The sequence below is a fragment of the Echinococcus granulosus genome (assembly GCF_000524195.1).
Source record: "Echinococcus granulosus chromosome Unknown EG_S00009, whole genome shotgun sequence".
Classification (NCBI taxonomy): domain Eukaryota; kingdom Metazoa; phylum Platyhelminthes; class Cestoda; order Cyclophyllidea; family Taeniidae; genus Echinococcus; species Echinococcus granulosus.
Genome location: NW_020170389.1, coordinates 1772021 through 1793821, shown reverse-complemented (window position 1 = coordinate 1793821; position 21801 = coordinate 1772021). Strand labels below are relative to the sequence as shown.

Sequence of the window (21801 nt, the reverse complement as noted above, 5' to 3'; positions counted from 1 at the left end):
TCTTTAATTACTTTTGCCACTTTGTTAGCTTAAAACAAGAGGAAGTGTTTTAATATTCTATGAGTTGCAATTAAAAAAAGGAAATGGTTTGTGCTACAAAACTAGCAAGTGAAAAATAGTGAAAATTGTACGATTAAAACTAAGGCCGAAAATCATGATCTAAAGTTGGGAAGATATTACAGATTAGAGAGAATAGTGAAATGATTGACGGCACATTTTAAGTACCTCTAGGATAAAAGCGTCTTTTATGCAATTAAAAATCCCCACTGCCTAAGTTTTTAGAAGTATAACTTACCTGAAATTCTTTAAAGTGCGTAAAAAACTTTTTTCACGGTTTTTGCAAAAAATAAATCGATAAAGCATGAAAGGTTCCGCATAAAGGTGATTTCTGTCCTTTTGTTTGTGGAGTGCAAAAGGCAAGCATATCAAATAAACGTGCACCTCAAAAAATCATTTCAAGTGTCATTGCAGTTCTTTTAATGAAAAATTGTTCAAAACCGCTTCAAGCTCTCTCTACTGGGTACCTTAACAATAAATTGTAGCAAAATTTGCTGACAAGAGCCAGACAGACACTTAACTGTTCATTTACAGTGATGCCTCGAACATTTGTGAGGTTAGGCTTGGGAGCCCGCTGTGAATCTAGTGGAATAGCGAATGTTTGATACGGGTCACTAAAAGCGGTAATAGATGTTTAGTTCTAGACTTTATTCCTTTAACATGACTCAAGTCATACTCCTAAAGTGCTTTAAGTCCAAATGAAAGTTGGCTCATTGCCCTTTAAAAGATTGGAAGTTGACGTGAAAATGGAGTACAGTACCGCTCAATGGCTATTTACTATGCTGGTAAATTAACAGTACGGTATACCAATGTTAACCTACAGTTTACTAATCCCATGGTTGTCGAATAAACCGAATTCCAAACTTAACGGCTGAGATTACCCTGTCATTGTCAGTAAGCAGAACCAGGTAGACTTCATATATCACAAAAGTCATATAACGGAGGCACAACTAAATAATATAAAAACGGGTGCTGAGTGTAGAGGATGTAGATATTTAACATGACAGTTTCACAGATCTGCAAAAATATCGTGACAAAAAATTAGGTCCTAATGGAAATTTATCGAAACATGAAGCATGAGTGCACGGGGTATCACTGTACATAATTGCCGTTTTATGACGGCGGCCTTAAGTATCATCTACCATACCACATGGCCTAGGTGCATAATTTCCACATCCGTAGAGTTTTTTGAAAACCATATAATAATCCTAATATGCATTCTATTCACATGTAGTGAAAATTGTGAGAAAGAACTAAAGTATCAGCTTTTCGGGCCGCCCATTCGGCAGTGAAATTGACTACAAATTCGTTTTCTGTATTGGTCCGCTAATTTTCTAATAACTTGTGGTGTCTTCACCAGCAATGTTGCTAAGACTATCACTCGACAACAAGGAATATAACTTTATGAGGCAAAGTTATTTTTAAGCACATTGAAATCCCAACTTGACATTTCCATAATTATTTATCCTAAGTCAGTTCAAGACTAACAAGAATGAGATTTCAGGTAAAAGGTAGTAGAAAACTATATACAATAGAAAGAGATTGCGTTTTAGTAGGTAAAATGTCCGCTTTGTGCAAATATAAGGTATAAGGGCATTTGAATGATGAACTTGGTGTCAACTAGTTGTTACAAATCTTTCCTTCCTATTTAAATGAAACCATTGTGGAGGCGTTTGCTCGAAATCAGTGACAAATAATGCGACTAGAGGAGCTGACGACTAAAAATTGGCTCAAATACTGGAATTTTTGGGCTTCAGCTGGACTCTATACTCAATCCAATTTGTTTTTGGATTTACAAATCTAACTTCCAAAAACGAGGAATCTTGAGTTGGTTAGTTATGGGCATTTAACTCAATAATGAATGTTTAAAAAGCCATATATTTAGGAATAAGATTTGTAAAAACTGGCATATAATAAACACAATTAAAAGCAATTTTTAAACATAACTATTATTGTGAAAATTTGCACTTTAATGTCGCTAATCAATCATCGTTTGCGTAAAAATTCTTCTTAAGTAAAAATGTGATTAGCACTAACTTTTGTTAGTAAACCAATGTAAAGGTTTTGGAAGGTTTTGTGGATTTCCGTTAAAGCTGTTCAAGCAAAAATAGAAAATCCAAAAAATCTTTTACAAGGTGGAGTTTTTAGGCAACAAGTCACTGCGAACTTCATTGGTAGGCAAAGGAAGTGTTTATTGTCTTGCAGGAAACTTATACAGTCTCAGCAGTATCCACAATTATTCTGATATTCATGTAGTGATGGCATGGTTGCTTTTGTTACAGTTGTGAGAAGATCAAATAGACATTTTAGGTCAGGAATACGCAATGTACTTTAAATTGCATGGTGTATGTGCTTTGCTCCATGTATTTATTTAAGTCAAAAAAAGTGTAGTGCGCTCTATGTACAAAAGTCATAAAACTTGGTTTCTATACAGAATTTTTCTGTAAAATTTACTGTGACTTTCTACAGGACTTATTTGGGAATAAAACTGCCTCCAGTTTAGATAAACAGGCAGTTCTTCACATCTGATATTAAAGTGTAGGATGGTGAGTCAACGACGCTACGAGGCAAGGAGGCAGCTAGCAAACACCAATTTTTCCACGTAGACACATGCAGCATAAAATCTTGTTCCTGGTGGACAGATGCAAGTTTGACTTTAATCACGCTCTATCACATAAAGAGGTCTATTGAAACCAAAAATAAGGTTTTAGTCCATTAAATGACTAAAATATGAAGCAAAAGCGGATGATGTATGTAGGAACAGTTGAGATATGATGCAGATGAAGGGATATCATGATAACGAACGACATTTGAAATCGAGCCAAATCTCTATCCGTGCAGTCTAGATAGCTCCTATTAAATCAGATGTTCATAATTGATGTCTTGCTTAGAATTCTAACCAAACAAACTGTTGCCACTCTAAATAAACTTAAAAAGGGAAGACATTATTATTTTTTTGGAAATATTGTCACTTGAGGTGTTTAGTTACCTAGTAATCAAAACCGTGGACAAGAGATATTTGCATTGAATTCATTTTTAACTTTTTGATAACCTGCTACGGCAAAGTTATTCAAGAGAATAATCTTATGCGACTAAGCGCAAGAATAATAATCTGTGGGCACCCAACATCCGCGTTTTGCGCTGCAAAACTTTTTACATACAATGCGTACTAACAAACTCATTCTTCTTCTTCTTGCAACCACAACTGTCAAATCCGTTGCAAATACCAGTCATTTGATTAAAAATTCTGATTATTTACAGCCCTGACTTAAAAACGGACCTAGTAGCATGAAGAGTAAAAAGATTTATAGTACTTGGTAAAAATGATAGGCAGATGAGAATGTTCTCTCAGTACTTAAAAAAATGGCTGGAGAAATAATTTGAAAAAAAAACAATTATCCGTTTCGTATTTTATATACGTAAACAGAAAACTACTTCATCGATGTTTATTGACATCAGCGGATAGCCTAAAAAGTCCGGTGAGTGAAATTGCAAATCACTTCTCACTTCTAAAATACTTCAAATATGTGAAGACAGATAATAAACCGAAGAGATTTTTAAAGATGAAAAAGGTTAGTGGGTATTACGGAAAATGTAATTTCAGGGGAAATACGTACCCTGTTCCAAAATAGCAATATCGTATGAGCCTTCTCCATTCCGTCGAGGAATAGCCAAACAATGATTAATATTGAGAGCAAGCTAAAAGGGCAATAGGCTACAACTAAGGTACAATGTATAGTAATCATGATAAACTCTAAATATGTTTATGCTTTAAAAACGGACTATAATCGACTCTAGGAAACACAACAAATGTCAATTGGAAAAAACCGGGGCGCGTTCTCGTTGAGATTTGCAAATTGTGGATCTAAATTTACAAAAATCGGTTCCTAATGTAAAATTTATAACTAAGAGGCAACTCAGTTATTTATAAACCATCAAGAATACGGACAATATATTTTCGTGAGCACTAGTATTAGACAGGATAATTAAGCAGCACTTTGTGTCGTACATTCCTAAATCATTAGAGCTACAACCGTTAAATAGACAAAAAAACTTCAAAATTAACCTTTGTAACTAAATATGACCAGTCAGCCGAGTGTCTCCATCGAAAATAATTGCTTAAAACCTCGTCCAGCACCACTTATTCTCCCACCAAACAACTCTTTTAACGTGTAAATATTTGAAAAAGGCTGTTAAGACTCACCGCAAAGAAAAGAATACGGAATCCAGGCGTCAAAAATGCACACAACATCGATGAAACCCGATTATGAGCCACCTTAAGAAACGGGCAACATTGACTGGTGATACGAATTAGGTAATTAAAACAAAAGTGCGCATGATCAAATTAAAAATTTGAATTGAAAGCCTCTTATATTAAAATCAAATTTTTTGTTACAACTTTGATTTGTTATAAAGCTGTTGGGTGATAATGGACATACTTTGTGAAATTTGCTCGTGCGAATTGCTTGTGTTACGAGGGGAAAACTGAAAAAATAGGCCACTCACTTTGCAGCACTTGTGGTTTCTGCCTACATATTTTGGTTTATAGATGCATATGTTAATTTCAGGCTACGTTTTTTGGCAATGTTATTTTCATATTTATTACTGTAACAAATACTAAGGTATTACTTGCTTAATTCATACATGGTTTTTAACTTTTCTTTTCTTTATTTGCCTAACAGGACTGTGTAACTACTCTTTAGTCCGATCTTATTTCATTTGCTAAATATCTCTATGTAACTACACCTAATAGATTTATTCGACAATAAACTTTCTACGCATTGTTCGCCTTTTTTTGTCTATAATACATAGGAAAACTGATGCCCAAATTAACTATGTCATGAACCATTCAACCCCATCTTTAAACTTGCACCAACAAATTTATCTCCAGTCTGTGTTAAGCCTTTACTTCATTCACACATAAATATTCCATAAATCATTGGCACGTTCCTTTATCCTGTCCATTTAACTTCCTTCATTTTAATTTGCTGTATTAATCATTTATTTGTATAATCGGCAAAGTTTTTCGCCCCTTAAACTTGTTTCCTTATTCGCTCATCGAAATTGAACTCGCAAGAATAAGGGTATTGATAATTTGAAAATGCCCTGTATATCCCAATTGCTTTTGCAGACGATTATTACCTCATGAATACCGAATGTTCTTAAGATATTTAGATGACAACAGCAGGAACTTTGGCTCTCATGAATAAGTGACTTTTTATGTGGTATTCCTACAATTAGGTTTTACGAATGTCATGGTCAAGAGAGTTGTATGTGCGCGACGGTATTCTTAATACTAGCAAAAAAGTGGGTCAAGTTTGCAGTGAATTATCCACAAATTTCAAGTTCCTATTTTATAAGTTTTTAAAATTTATTACCTTTAAATCCATGCCAATTTTCCGTTCCATCTGGGCAATGGTGAATCGTGATAGTCAGATCTATTTATTTTGGCCATTACTCAATTTCAATCAAATGTATTTCCCGATCGGATTGTTTGAATCTTCCAAATATAAATATTCAGAAAGTACACAAATGTCGACATTCTTTTTTGTCCTATGGATCAAATGGATTTGTCTATCATCTCGCCTCCATTCAGTGAGTTTAATGCATGTTCATCAGGCCGAACATGGACCTGAGGTGGTGTGACAGTCTCTAAACGCTTTGAACATGAACTTGAAATGGGATATATTTTCAAAAAAAATGATGAAAATACCCATCTCGGTTCCGAATAATGCGTTAAAAGTTGTGAATTTATTTGCTTAATCAGACCATCTCCTACTGATGAAAATGAGAACAGCCACAATTTTTTGTATACATATTTCGATTATCTCTTAACTTAAACAGAGGTGAGATCATTCCAAAAGTATTCTATGCGCTACCAAGTGCTTGCAACTGCCTACATACATCCTAAATTAGCTGCAGTCATCTCAACAAAAGACACCAGTGGATCTTATCATTTCTACAAAAACTTTTCCTTTCCCTTCGTTAGTGAGTACTCTTGCCTCCTTTCTTCACCTATTCTTTCTGTCTATTTTCTAAAGTTCATTTAGAAATGAATAACCATACCAAAAAAGTCAGCTAGTTTTATCATGTTTGTACGGAAGCATTTTCCCAAGTTTAATAACTTTATCATCCAAACGGTATTTCCCTGCTTTTTATTTAGATTAGATTAATTAAGATTTTTGCGCACATTCTGTGCCATCATTTTAAGCCAATGATAATAAGAGTTGACGGTATATGCATTACAGATATATCGAAAGAAGGATTTTAGATCAGACTCTAGATTATCTACCATGGTTGATGAAGATCCACTCAAAAAATGCATTTCTCTTTCCTAAAAGTACCAGGCCAATACCACTAATAAACACTAGTTGGCAATAACCTAGATAAATACAGGATGTGGCCACACTTTGTCCTAATTAATTAATCATGTCAATGAACAACCCAATGTACGGCTGTTCATAGTCAACCTTTGTGATTTAGCCCCTCCAGCTAGTTCGGTCAATCTGGTCTTAATGTCCTAATTAAAAGCATGAACAACATATATTCAGGTGAACAACATTAGAATTGATTAGTGCATTTATTGGGGAAAGAGCAAATCATTCTAGAAACATTTTTTTGCATTAGAAATCGCCCTTTTCAGAAGTGTGGAAGGTTGCTCTCTTCTACAGTTTTAAAACCATAAATTACGGGCGTGGTGCGTTTTTAGCGCAAATGTTAATGGAGCGTCACGATTAACTGCACGAATTGCTCCTCTTGTGGTCTGTCCTACTTAGCTTAGTCATTCTACTTCTACTTATTTTCATTTCTACTTGTTTTAATTGCAGTTAAGGGTATTATAGAGAAATAAATGCTATATTTAGAGGTGAAATTTGCTTATCTCGCTTATATTGAGTGAGACTCATTGCGCTTCAAAATTATTTTGGGTTTTTACTTGTCTAAGCTTGAAACAGCTTCAAGTATATTTCTCATAAATATTTAATTTGAGTCTTACCATGTCTAAGGCAAAGTACAAAAACCGTATTTTAAACCTCCACAGTATTTTTTAAAAGGAATTATTGCATATATTGCTATTCAATACCATCTTTATGCATGTATAAAAAAGAAATATTAGCATCATTTTAGTCTGACTTTTGCACATACTACTCAATAACGTTGACATTCATTAAGATTTAGAGGCCACCTGCATACTAAGAAGATTGGATACGGAGGAAGTTTAACAGTTAAATCAAAATCAAATGAAGCAATTCTAGTAATTTCATTATCCTTGTAAATGCTGTATTGTAGGAAGTCGCTGTACTTTTCTGCAGCAAACTTTTTACCTTGAGTAACTTATAAATCGCAGATTAATAAGTTGGAGACAGGAGATTTTACAACGCATTATGGTAAATAAGAATCGGATCAAAGAATAACTCTCCCAAATGCTCGGATTATGATAGCAATTACAAAAATGCTATGAATAAAAAAATGTTAAAAATATCACCATTTGACTCCACATCTATTTAACTAAACTAATTCTAATATTTTCACATTTTAAACTCCAATAAATTAGTGTTACCTAATTCTCTTATGCGACACTTAATTTTCCATAAGATTTGGACTCTTAAAATGTACATCCCTCCCCAGTCTTCCAGTGTGTTACGCTTCGGAACTCAGCGGCATTAAGTTATTAGCATCTGCGTTCCAGGAGCTACAATGCCTCCGCTTGATTGGTCGAAGGAGTGGTCACTGTGACATATATACGAACCCACTCACTATCGGCCATCCACTTCAAACCTCTTGTATCGGTCACAATCACCTCTCTTTTAGTTGGTAAGTCAATATCTCAAAGAGTTTGCTTACTCTTTTCTAAAAAGCCAGATGTTGTAGTGCCTTAGTCATCGGTAGCACTGAAAGGCATCATTGTGCGATCCGTAATTTTAATGGGACCTAAATTTAATCCTTCATTTTATTTCAAGTCATCAAAGAGAGTTAACAATAGAATACTTAAGAAAATACTACACTTAGAATCCTAAAATCCCGTGTGTCATGCAACAAATCTATTCATAATAAATTGATAAAATTATTAGAAATGATGTTTAGTTTTATCAACATTTATGTTCAAGGTATTTGCTTTTTTTAATACAATTCTACCCGATTTCTTCCATTTGGTTACAAGATCTTTTGCACGAAATGTGTTTTTTAGCGTGGCTTCTTCAAAACTATCCCATTTTAAGAATGTATGTTTTGTGTAGGATTTAATGTACAAATACTTGGACTCTACTTCCACTAGCTACAAAGAACACTTACATAAATATAATAAATTGACTAATTAAATCGTGTTAAAATTGGTTGATTGGATTTAGGGACTAGTTGCAAGTTATTCTGACATGAAGTTAATCATATCAAAACGTCATTCAGGTGCATAAAGACAAAAATTTTGACTGGGTATCGAATAAAGGTATGCTTAACGTCCTCTCACACACCTGTAGTATATTTTAATACGTTTGAAGTCATCCAATTTTCAGAAGATTTTAAACTCTAAGACCGCGTTGGCTAAAATTCTAGTACACTAGATGCCATTTCGTGTTGTGCAAATTAATAAATTATATTCATAGTGAACTTTAAAATCCCTCTGAAAATAATGTTTTCTAACGCATATTTTACGATCAGGAAGCAAGTATGGGTGTACTCTAGCGCCATATCATCCAATGGCTTCTTTACCAGAGTCTTCAGTCTAATGCAATGTTGAATGTAAATGGCGTCTTTGGGCAGTAAAATCTGTATACCTACCAGAAGACCTTTTAGGCCATAACAGCAGTAATTCGCAGAATTTTATGGCCTAATAAACTCGGTTTACCAGGTATAGAGAAAAAATTTATTCCAACTTGCAGGAAGATATTCATCAGAAATCCTGCCGATGTGGAATGCAAGAATTGGAGAAAACTGTATGCTATAGTCTTCAGGCAAATGACATACTCGTATGACTGAAACGTTTTCATCCTGTGATAACTTTATATTGCTAATCAAGGGAAACAGCAGTTTCTGATGTTCTTTAATTGTGCATTTTAGATGGTGTCTTTTTTCGCGCAGTAAAACTGCTTGCTTTAAAAACGATTTAAAGCCATAGGACATCTTACAAGCTTTTTTAAAACTCACTTTTGGCGAGTCCTCTCGTACTTTTGAGCATTACATTTACACTGTAGACTCGCCGGCAGTTCTGCAGATTCAAACGTCGGCATTTTATCTTTTTTTACCACATTAGAGATTTAGCTACAAACACTACAGCCACTACGATAGAGCGTTTAAGTATTGTTTAGGCGCTGTGAAATCCTCTTGCATACCTGATCTATTCTACTCAAAATTTAAATGCTAAAAGCTTTAGAGGATTACTGCTTACGGAGTGTAATAACCACCTCAAAGTTCTTCTATTAATCACCTCGCCTTTGACAATTTCAGATAATCAAACTTACAAAATTATTTGGCTCCCTATTAATCTAATAATAACATCCACTTCTACTTCCATCTTCGCTAATATTTTCAACCATATGGATGTCAGACATCTCAATGTTTGCATGTGTGTGGCAATTTAAACCTCCTTGATCGTTTCCAGCTATCTTTTCTAACTTAAAGGGATTCTCTTTTAGGATTACTAAAGTTATTTTTCACAAGTTGTGATTAAATTTTACTGCTTAAGGTATATTTCTGTTCAATCATTATACCGTAAGTTTCTTGGTACTGATAAAATGAATGCTATAATCAATCGCAAAAATCCAAAATAACCTATTCCACTAAGTTTTTGACTGGAATTCATCGAATTTAACGATAATTTGGCGTTCTTGAGATACCTGCGAGATCCTACTTGGATTTTCATGAACCGCATCTACTGGATAATTAATCTTGATCACGCTTCTTAAATGTAGTTAAGATCACTAATAGTTTAGTGAATTAAGAATTTTGCTCTAAATTCGTTAAATTGTTCAATAAATCAGTAAACAGTAAATGGTTTACAAATAATATCATAATTTAGTCAAATACAGATTCTGCCATTTTTAAAATTATGCGTACTTCTTGAATTACTTATTTTAGTATGTAAGATAGGTAAATAAGGAGTAAGAGTAACAGACGAGCATTCAAAGGGTAGAAATTGCAAAGACTTTCCCTAACAGCTCATCGATAGCCACGTGGATGTGCAATTTCAGAGGTGAGTTGCAACCATTAGATCAAATTTTGATGATAGGTTACCAAGGATTTATTTAGAAATTAATATTTTCGATTCCATTTATGGGATTTTTTCTCCAGGAGAATGCCCTTTGACGAACGAATGCTCGCGATAACGGCACTAGCCATCTGCTTATTTTTCACATCAGCATCACCGATGGTGACTGAGGTAGGAAGAGATGAATGGCCCCCCGGCCCCTAACCCAATTGAGTGGACCGGTGCAAGCAACTCCTCTAAGTAAACGCATCACACTCCAGACAACAACTGTTAAGTAATAAATAGGATCAGTAGAAACTAATTGCTACTGATCTTGGCGTACAAGGAACCGAGTATTCTCTTAACCAGTTTTTGCTATTTCTCCTTTGCAAATCTTCTTGCCTTAGCCTGCACAAGGTTTCTTCTGGCCAAGCAATAAGGTGCCACTCGCAATGTTTAGAGTTGTTCTAGTGTTTCGGTAGCCTAATGCTAGGCTTTTAGGTACAGCATATACTAGTTTACGCTTGTTGCCTATAAAACTTTTAAATTCGTTCTCCCTTTCCATTGTGCAATAGCTTCCTAAACTTTTCCATGGTTAAACCGAATGAATGGTAGCGTATGTGAGTCATTTTACGACATTGATGTTGCATTAATTTCCCAAACATACTAGTTGCATTTGCCCCAAGAGATGCGAAACAGTAACGTACTTCTGTGATATTAAAGAGGGCTATTAATACTGCTATGTGAAATCCAGGGAGTCTTTTTGACATTTTAGAAATGCTTTTCATCAGACAAGGAAATGATCATATATCTGTTAAAGAAATATGGCCTTTGCTATGAAAATCTACTGGATTCAGACTGCCCTCAGCTGAACATTAATAAAAAGGCAACATTGGCCTACTTCAAACGGAGCCTCCTATCGCCTGAGCTGTCCTTAAGCGACAAGCGCGCATCGTTAGCATACTTCTAGGTGCGCATATCGTTTCACTTAAGATATTGCTGAAAATTCACCTGTGAATGTGATTAACAAAGCTTTTGTGTTGCCTAATTGTGCCTTTCTACTCTGTCTCTAAATGGGATTTTGGTGTAGCCATTAAAGAAAGTAATATGAAATATTATTTTAAAAGAGCTATAGCTGCATAAAACCCCGTACCCATAATTATTGACATTACCAATGCAAACAATCAAACGCATCCTCTAACGAAAAATAAAAACGTTAACCTACAAAGTGGAAAAGTTTTCACCGTGCCTTCGTGTTTTACGCCTACATCTCAGTCTGGCATGCGATCATAATGACTCTGTCACTTTCTGAAAGATGCACTCTTTTTGTTAAGAAACTCCTAAAGTCTTTGATTTACTTTCTTACTGATAATTGAGAGCAATTATAGTAGTCACGCATCACCTAAACTTACCTTCGTGCGCATGGAAAAGGTGAGAAGCTTGAAAAACGCCCTAAATGCATTATCGAGATCCGCTAGTCTTTAAGTAGACATTTTGACAAAGTAATCTACGAAATTTACCCTCATTAAAATTAATATTTAGTGATTTATCGAAACCATCTTATAAAAGTGAGTTAATTTCATGGAAGAAAAGAATTCACTATTTATTGTAACAGAAATGTGAGAATATAACGAAATTTGGCATTCATATTGGATCGTGACTAATTTCGACATTCGATCCTGCCACTTTAAAGAAGTTAATTACTTTGGAAATGTGGTTAAAGTGGTTAATAAAGGATTCGTCTTCATTAAAAGAGCATGAGGTTATTTGTTATTAAATAAAAATTCATTAAAAACTTAATATAGCAAGGTCTCATGAGGATGAAATGGTACTGTAGAAGAGTGGGACAATAGGTCTTTTGCGAATGACCAATAATATGTCGGTTACCTTAGCATTGGATTACAAAAGGCCTATCTCATTACAAGTCATTTAAGAAGATAACAAACATCATAAAACTGCACGTTTTTACCATGCCTATGAAGGAAGTAAAAAACAAGCTGAGAGTCTTTAAAATTTAGTATCTGCCATCGAATAAAAAATGCAAGCGAAACGCATTTCTTCAGCCAAAACAACCTTCCTTTTACAAATGATATAAATGTTGGCGGACCCATTCATCACCATTCATCTAGGGTTCACTTACACAAATCTTTATCATAGTAATCAAGTTTTCTTTACAGTGCATTCTGCAATCGCATTTTTTATGAGTGCTATGCAAAAAGCCATTATAGAGGCTTCTGTAGCCTTGGAACCGATCTAAGCTCGACACGTTAAGCGGACGAGGTCGATGATGAGGAATAAAATGAAAGTAAAAAAGAGCACAGTAGGGAGTTTGTACAAATAAACCCACGCCCAACTGTCTGTGCTTTATTGCTCACTTATGCTAACAATCGTTACAACTAAAATAGGGAGGAACTTTTACCAACTAATATTTATTTTGTCATTAGATGTATAATGCTAGAATCCTTTTATTTCACTCAATAAATTTGCATAAGTATCACATGAGCCCTCTTCAAATAGGGAGTTATGGTTTATGTATGTTTGGTCCAAAAATGGTGAACGCCTCCATTTGAAACCTGATTAATTCGGGTAGATAGGGATGGTGAATCTTTATAATGTCATTAATCTTGTTATTAATGCCTAGCGGCCATTTACCCACCTTTCAACACATCTCTAAGTAATATAGATTTATGAGATATTCTTCATGAGTGGGCATAAACATTATCACCGGCAGCTAAAGTGCTATTCCACGAAATTTGTCAGAGCGATATCAACAGCATTTAGTTGCTTTAAAAGGCCGAATTTCGCTTTCTAGTCAGTTTTGCACACAGCAAATAATGATGAAAATTTATCATCTGCTTATGTTAAACCTCAACCCTTTTATTTATTAATAAGTTTTTGGACTGTTGTTTAACCGATTCAAAGAAATATTCTTGAATCATTTTGACTACTAAGGTTGTATTGTTGGATTAAGAAAATCGTCGTTTTTATGCTACTTAGGTGGCTTAGATGACCATTGTTTATGCTTTTACAAATAAAAGTTGTATAGATTGGGACTGATGGCACTACCTAAATATGAATTATTTGCCCTCACCACTCTAAAAAACGTAGTTTTTTTCCACATGGGGACTTCGCTGTACATACTGTTATGATTTTTTAATTGCATACCTTCATTTTTTAAGCGAGATAGCATGTGCGTACGATTTACGCAAAAAATCAAAAAGCACTGGATAAATTCACAAGTTTTTATCTAAATTCGAGCACTTGGAGAGGAGGTACTGTTATCAGTTGCAATTACAAGTTGAAGGCTTTTGGAGAACTTGATAGCTTTTTTCTTTTAAAACAGTTGAAAAGATCCGGAAATATGATTTCTGTATTTTAGTAAAACAATAGTTTTGTAGAAGTTGTTGGTTACTATGGAATCCAGATTAAGTTTTTTCCACTAAATTGCATTGCTTTTGCCTGACAAAGATTCAGATGCATCACTTTTTTCCGTTGCCTCAATAGGTATTTTAATTTAATTTGTGACTAAATATGAGCTGTGTATGTCGAAGCTGTTTAATGTCTATCACCAACGAAAGGCTAAATCCAGCTTTTCTGTTCGCTCATTAAGACTTAAATTTCCGAAATCATCTTAAGGGACAGCGATTAGGCTGTCATATAAATAATTCCACAAGACAAATATATATGTTTAAGTGACCTAAAAATGCAGACCCACAATTACATGAGATTTTGTTATAAATCTAGGCTGTTCAGGAGAAGGCTGGCTAAGTTAGCTCGTGTTCGTTGTAAATGCATTTTCTCTTGACTTCGCCATATATAATCTACGGATTGCAAATATGTAATGTAAGAATACTAGTCTATGGGATGCAAATTACCATTATTTCATCAATGAACTAGATTTTGGATCTTGAAGGCCTTCTGAAGTTTATTTAGCTGCTGAAATATGCTTACCTTGTATATAATCGGCAAATTTTACCAAATGTTTTGTTTGAATATTACTGGTGATTTGACTGTGAGACTTCAAAGACCTTTGCAAAAATTTTGTTGACAACCAGTTTGAGGTTAGTGCTCAACTAAAACTTAGGTATGACGGAATCAGGTCAAGAGCCCAGACGAGTTATTAAACGAAGTATGCAGCTCATTTTTAATACAGATGCATGGTTAATATGTTTGTCGCTTTTTTGCTTTCTGCTGAAATCGTGAAGTCTTCATTTTTTCTCTTTAGCAAGAAACAAGCCAAGCACGAGAAAGTTTAAAAACTTATTCAAAATAAGTTTGTTTTTTAGTCCCAGATACGCAAACAGTCCTCAAATTTTTAAATGAATCTATGGTTAGAGAATTGTTTTTGCTTCAAAGTACATTAAAACAGCTTTAGTATTTCATAACTCTTATGTTTTTTAAAATTAAATATAAATTAATGGCACTAAGCTTCTAGAATTAGATTATTCTTAGTTACAGTGGGCATTGAAAAGTCAATTTGTTTTTCTACTATTCCTGGGATTGTATGTGTTCCCTTTTAGCATTTTGAAGAGCTGCCAAAACATCATTATGTAGAAAGATTTTTCTCCCACCTCCAAGCCAGTAACCTCAAAACTGCGCCGTTTAATAGCAAATAAGAATCTCCTACCCTTGTGGGCACTTGTACATTTCACCAAATAAGCGCGCGTACATGCACACCCCAAATGGCCCTAGCAGATTGGCTGGGTGCTAGATTATAGGTTTAACGTGCTAATTCATCGCCAACAAAGCGCAAGGCATAATGCCTCGATGGCTTCACCTGTGCCTACTTCTACTCACTCTCACTACAGCTCTCGTTTCCCTTATATTCTTACTAATCGTCTTTGAACGTATAAAGAATCTCAATGAAAATGCCTCTGATTCTGCAGTTATTATCTCTACGGATGAAGACTGGTTAAAGTGGACGCGAGAAATCAACATTTCCTTTGAAAGTGAGGCTGAAGCCAATTATCGACACTCTGTGTGGCGAAAGAACTACAATATGATTCTGGCACATAATGCACGAAAAGACAGCCTTTACACTATGGGAACGAATCACTTTACTCATCTGGAGCACTGGGAGTTTGTGGAAATGTACCTCAGGAGCAAGAAAATTGAACTTGACAACTATGACTTAGACAGCTACTTTGAAGGCAATAAGACGATAAGGGTGAATGAGAGTATTATTGAGGGCGACTGCTACTTGGGGAACTTTGACTGGAGAGAGCGCTTTCCTGATCGTAAAGTTCGCGACCAGGTATAATTATTAATTGGAGATTTCCAAACGACAAGCGCGCAATATTTTATACCATTTGTCATTATTTCGTCATTTCCTATTCACTTTTACTATTGCCATTTTGCGCTATTTACAGTGATTTTTAACAAAAGCACGACTGTTAAAATAACAAGTAGGATAAGGAATGATTGTTGAGCCTCTTCAGCTGACGTATTTACTGAAACATCTTAACAAACTTTCCTTGTGTATTACTTTAACTCATGTAAATGCATTAATTTTATCCATTTGCATTATGAGTCACGTTGGTTTTTCAAAACAATTATTTTTATGCATTTGATAATTGCCTTCTAAGGTGTTTTTTTTGTTACTCTGTTGGATTGATCATTCCTGATTACATACCTACGGTAATACGCAGAGCGATAAAAGGGTTTGGTATATTCTAAAAACACAAATTCATAAATTGTAGGAAGAGGAGCTTTTTAACTCACGTGTGCATTTATTTGGTATTTCCAGAAATTCAGACGCCGTATTTGAAATCATCGTAGGTTTATCCAGTAGTGTATGTTGCAGAAATTAAAAAACCATCCTTTTTGGATTTCCGGGGAATCCACTGTCATCTTTATTCCAAATTTCGCATCATGAACTGTTATTACTTCTTTTATTTTGCAGCAATGAAGAGTATATTACGATATTAAGCCTAATTTGCAACAGAAAATCCTGCTAACCCACGCACTTTATATAGCATGGCTGCCTCATTTTACGGTTTTAAATTTCCACTAAGAAAGTGCTTGTAAAATGGCTAAAACGAGCCTATTTCTCTACATTTTTCATGCACTGCTCTCAATAAGGAAATGAACATTCATTGCGAATGTGAGCTAGCGTCGCCAATATATGTATTCTATTAGGCAATCGAAAAGTTTGGCCTTCAGCACAGTTCACTACAAGTCAAACTTAACTCGGTCTAAAGGCTGCAAAATCTTCTGGAATGTCTTACTGCAGGATGCACCGTTCAAAAGTAATGATATTTTAAAGAAGTATTGAATAAGAATTTTCGTCTAGGATAATTTTCTGAATCGTAATTCTAATATTTGCAAACAGTCTTAAAACTAATCCACATGTATCATCAGGTTATACTTTGGCAGCTCACTTTTGTAGCAATTTACTTTTAAATGATGCTTTTGAGTCCTCAAATGTTTTTATATTTTCAGCACAGTTTTATTGACAGACGAATAATTTTATCAGCATTCTTAATGACCCACATTTAAGTGTACTGCAACGAAAAATGAAACAAAATTAAAATTTACCCAGTGATAATAAGCAAACTCGTTTAAGATGGGTGAAAATAACTGTCAGCAGGCAGCTTAATCAAGCAGCGTTTTGTATGAATTTCTATATGTATACTTTAATGGAATAGAACACTGTGGTAGAATGTTATGGAACCTAAGTTGTTATATTTTTACACTAATTGAAGATAACTCTTGCCTTAGATGTCCTGCGGGTCATGTTGGGCCTTCGCTTCGGTATCAGCAGTTGAGTGGCACTGGGCTATCCACCACGGTAGGAGCCTCCCTCTCTCAGTACAGCAACTGGTTGACTGCGTCCAATCCAACTTCGGCTGCAACGGCGGGATCATTGAAAACGCCCTTGCATACATCCAAAGTCATGGCATCATGCTGAACCGCGACTACCCCTACCGCTCCAGAGTAAGCAATTGCCTTCTATGTAAATTTTTGGTTTGTTGAATTTTGATTTTAGGTATTTTATTATTTAAAGTCTCGTAGGAGTTTTTGCCTCCCATTAAAAAAACTTTCAGTGAAACTATTCTTACTACAAAAATGCAACTATTTACATGTGTAAAATTTTACCAAGAACAAAGGCTTATCCAAGCAATTGAAACAGAAAACTCCACTGTACATTATGAGTTGGGTTTCATATGCTCCAGTTTACGAATTAGAAAAGCGCAAACGTAGCTTTAAAAAGGCGTCTTTTTGGGCAAAACTGTGATAGCATCAATTTATTTCCTTTAACACCGCTGCTTTGGATGTGCACAAAAAGTTTTCATTCTTTGGAATTTCGGTCTTTCCAATGAAAAGCCTCATGTTAAAACACTTCCGACTCAAGTTTAGTTTCTGAGGTGCGCATAATTTAATTCAAGTTTAGTAACATATCATGAGAATTTTTCTACCTCAGTAAAGTCACTATTTCGTATAGATTAGGATTTTTGCACTTTTATTCAATGATATATAAAAATCCTGAAAACCGACCTATAAACTCGTGATGCAAAGTGCCAGAACCTCTGGGGATGTTGTATCATTGATGGCAAACCAGTCGTGCATATTTTACCGAGCATTTAAGCCTAGAATGACTTTTAGGGTTTGAAACGTTACTGGTTTCATCTAAATTAAAAGGTTTTTCTGCAAACAAATGATGATAAAAAGAATTTTTTTTGATAGCTCTTTGTCCTTTTTATGACAGATGGATACTTTGCTGTCTGGTTCTTAAGAATTCTTTATTAGTGTCTTAAAAAAATCAAATTTGATACTGCTTTGCGGATGTGTTATGTCTTGATTTTGCACTGGTCCAAAACAACCATCCAAACGTTCCTCACAAAAAGTGACTACTTGTTGAACAGACTGGTTTCCCTTCTGAAGGCTATTGTGCGGAAACACAAGAACCATTATCTATCCTTAAATATGTGACAATCTAATAGGTGCATATTAAACGGTGCTAGGGAAATTCTAGTCTATTAAAATTAAAAATACTTCGTTTGGTAAAGACAGTTAAATGCTAGCTCGTATTATCTGATTTATTTTTGAACGCAAAAGTGGGCGCAAATTTTTCACAGAAATTTTCCCACAAGCGCGCTTAACTATTTGCAACCACTTGTCAGAATTTTAATCCCAATAGTGATTGATTGGGCTATTTCCCATCTCTTGATCATCATGAGTGCCACAAATTCTCCGTGGTTTAACGCTTGGACCATAAAACGAAGTCATTTAAAATATATTACATTATTAGGGGTTTTAATGCTTCTTTGCTTTATCAAGCTCAGTATTCCACAATAAGTTAGAGTTAAGGACTTTAGTAACATAACATTAGGAATTCAAAGTAAAGCAATCTTGCATCCTGCAAAATTATGTTTAAACTGTTGCAGTTAGAATCGGTACCATTTTCCGCATTTATCTACTTAATCTTCACGTAAATATTCCTTAATTATATTTGTGAGCTTGCTTTGCCGTAATTTTGTAAATATTTATCATTTTCTTTTGCAAAGATTAGAGGGGAAGTGCAGCGTGATGGATGACTGAAGAAGGAGCAGGTATTTTACATGTACTGAAAAAATCCACATACACTTTGAAACACCTTTCCCTTAACAAACACTTTTTTAAACACTATGTTATTCAATGACTATACCTAGTGAGATTAAAAAAGAAGTTCTTTACTCACTACATTCTTTTTTAAATGTGGCATTATGGAAGTATATCATTGATTGTTAAACATTCTCTGAAATTCTTCAATGTTTCACCTGATTTTATCTAAACTGACAAATTTCTAACTGTCAAGTCTTTTGAGTGCTTTAACAGAGCTGAGATTAATCACCTCTGTAAACTTTAGTCTATGAAATAAATTGCAAGTAGCATAAGACATTCACTCTGGATCCTAAATATTGGACTAAAGATTGTGACAACTGGCAAATAGGAAGATGTTTTTTGCGCTTTTGAAGAAAGTATTTTTGTTTAGATATTTAGAGTACTGCATTATATATTTTTTTAAAAGTTTTGCATGGTATGACCACTACTCATCACCTTTTTATGAATACCCTCTTTTCAGACAGTGCTTACACAACGCAGGAATCCTCATTATTTCAATTTAGAAAAGCAATTTTTACCTCTTACCTTCCCTTTATAGTGTAAAATTACTTTCTCCACCTCCCAACCGGGAATTTGCACCCTTAATTATGTTCTCCTAGGTGACGCAGTGCACTGAGAGCCCAGATAAAGTCGCACTGAAAATCAAGGGCTATGAAACTCTGTACGGCGTAAGTGAGGCCGTCTTGGCCTGCATCGTTCAACGCCTTGGACCAGTGGTAATTGGCTTCGACGCCAGTGGCTCGGGGCTGCAACATTACAAGTGCGTTTCTAGATATTAGACTGTCTCACATCTTTGTTGCCTTGTTTGGACGGTATTTTTGCATCCCTTATAACCCGCACCGATTGTCGCCTGCGTGCAGAAAATTATTACTAATTTGTACTTCTCTGAGTCAGCTGAATTAATCGCCATCCCATCTGTTTTCATCTAACAATTTAATGTATCAGAATAGCTTCCTTACATGACCCCGGTCATGAAGGTAAATAAATCTTTTTTCTATGTCAATAACTATAATTATTTAAAACAATTATTTAGAGACAGAAATGAGAGAAAGGGTGGTTTATGAATACCATAAATCAAAATCGGTGCAGTTGGTAGGCTTTTATCCACCAGGTTGACCGGAATTTATCTAGGCAGTTAATTAGGTAAATTCTCACTATAACTGCTGGAGGTTGTTTTATCTAAATAGCATTTGGTGAAGACTATTTTGTTTCACTTATTTTCAAATGCAACCTGGCAAAGTGCAAATATTTGTGACCTTTTTGTAAATCAGGCATTTGTGAATAGGGGCGGTGCAGGTGCAGTATTTACCATTAGTTTGCAAACTTATCTCATTAAGAAAAAAAACTTTAACAAAATGAATTTTTGACAATTTCATCATTTTCAAAGGGATCTTAGGTCATGACAAATCCATACTAGCTTTTTCTTCGAATTAAAATTTGATTTATTATCCTTCTTATTCTCATGGTTTGCTTTTTTACGGGCGATTGCAGAACCATGATTTGCTTAATGGGAAGTGTTTTAAGAGGTTACATATTTAGTTGCCGATACTTTTAAGTAAAATTCTACTATAGACATTCGAATACTGCAGAAATTTGTCAATAATACACAGAAACTCTTGTTAATATAGCATAGGATACCGGATTTATTAGTGGTTCTCCCTTTCGAAATTGACATGTGCCAATTTCTACAAATTAGATCTGGAATCTACGATGGCACGGACTGCAATGTGGAAATGCTTAATCATGGACTGGTTTTACTAGGTTTTGGAACCGACGCAAGAGGTAATAGGTATTGGATCTGTCAGAATTCCTTCTCACAACGCTGGGGCGATAAAGGCTTTTTCCGCTTCAAATTCGGCAACAATCTTTGCGGCGTGGCTGCTACTCCCATTATTCCTGTGGTTTAGAATTCCTTGGACAAAAAACAAAAAGAGTTTTCTCACTAACTTTCACTTCTTCTCTCTTACACATATACCCACATTTCGGATGCATGGTCCGTTCCCTGTTCATTTAAGTCACTTGAGAGCACTTTTCCTTTAAATTGTGTATTTCCAACGAACGAGGTTTTTTAGTTAGCAGATTTTTTCATAACTGTTTAAGGATTGATTGAGTCATGGAACGCAATTTCAAAATAGTTTATGTAACTGCAACATCAGCAACTTGAAAAGAAAGTACTTTTGTCAATATGTATTTCTGATTCGGCTGTTTCCCTGTCAAAAGAGCACACCAATGACCTTTTAATGAACTGGTATGTTACATTTATGCAGGTTTAAGTTATTGCATTTGTAAACTTGATCCCTACATACGGTAACTTCTGCGATTTTGCAAACACTAGTACTCAAAATGTCTTCAGTAAAGTCGTCACAGATTTAATTTAAATGTTCAGTAAATTCAACCACACGAAAATGCCCGTAATTTCTACAGAGTTATTTTTAATGATTGGTTCCTGTGTATTTACTGATAAAAGCAACTTACCGTCGGAACCAAAATTATTGTCTCATTGGGATAAAGGCAATTTAGGTTTAAGATCATATCGTATAGTTCAGAACCTTGTATTTTTCAGTTATTGGATTCATATTGGGTGAAATCAAAGGGATATCCAAAACTTGTTACTTTATTACTATTTATCAATTACAAAACATATTTTCCTAGGCATACCAAAGACTGGGTCGGACCGAACTCTTTGGTCAACTTTTATTCATTTATAGAATCTGTGAGTAATTTCTTATTATCTTATCCTCCAAAATGGAGTCGCTGATTGAATGTGGTTACCTAAGGGTTGCACTTCTACCCACATTTTCGGTAAATTTATTCTATTGGGTGCTCTCAAGGCACGCACCTCGTCGGAGCACGAGCATGTGATCTAGAAGTGTATTGACTGGTGTGCTGCATGTGGTGTGGTCTCCGAGTCCTGCGTGCGAGATTGGGTAGTTGAGTTTATGCCATTCCACAGAGATGCGTGT

At 35.0% G+C, this 21801-nt stretch overlaps 1 protein-coding gene across 1 annotated transcript; it reads left to right on the top strand. All coding sequences in view use genetic code 11, as the record gives it.

Moving 5' to 3' along the window:
* Positions 1 to 5612: 5612 nt before the first annotated feature.
* Positions 5613 to 20745, top strand: EGR_02195 (Cathepsin L-like proteinase; the record flags this gene model as incomplete). The annotated part of the gene is made up of 5 exons (XM_024491444.1): positions 5613 to 5652; positions 15043 to 15488; positions 16955 to 17170; positions 19438 to 19598; positions 20535 to 20745. 5 exons carry the CDS (start codon positions 5613 to 5615, stop codon positions 20743 to 20745), a joined length of 1074 nt encoding a protein of 357 aa, XP_024354297.1.
* Between the last annotated feature and the right edge of the window lie 1056 nt (positions 20746 to 21801).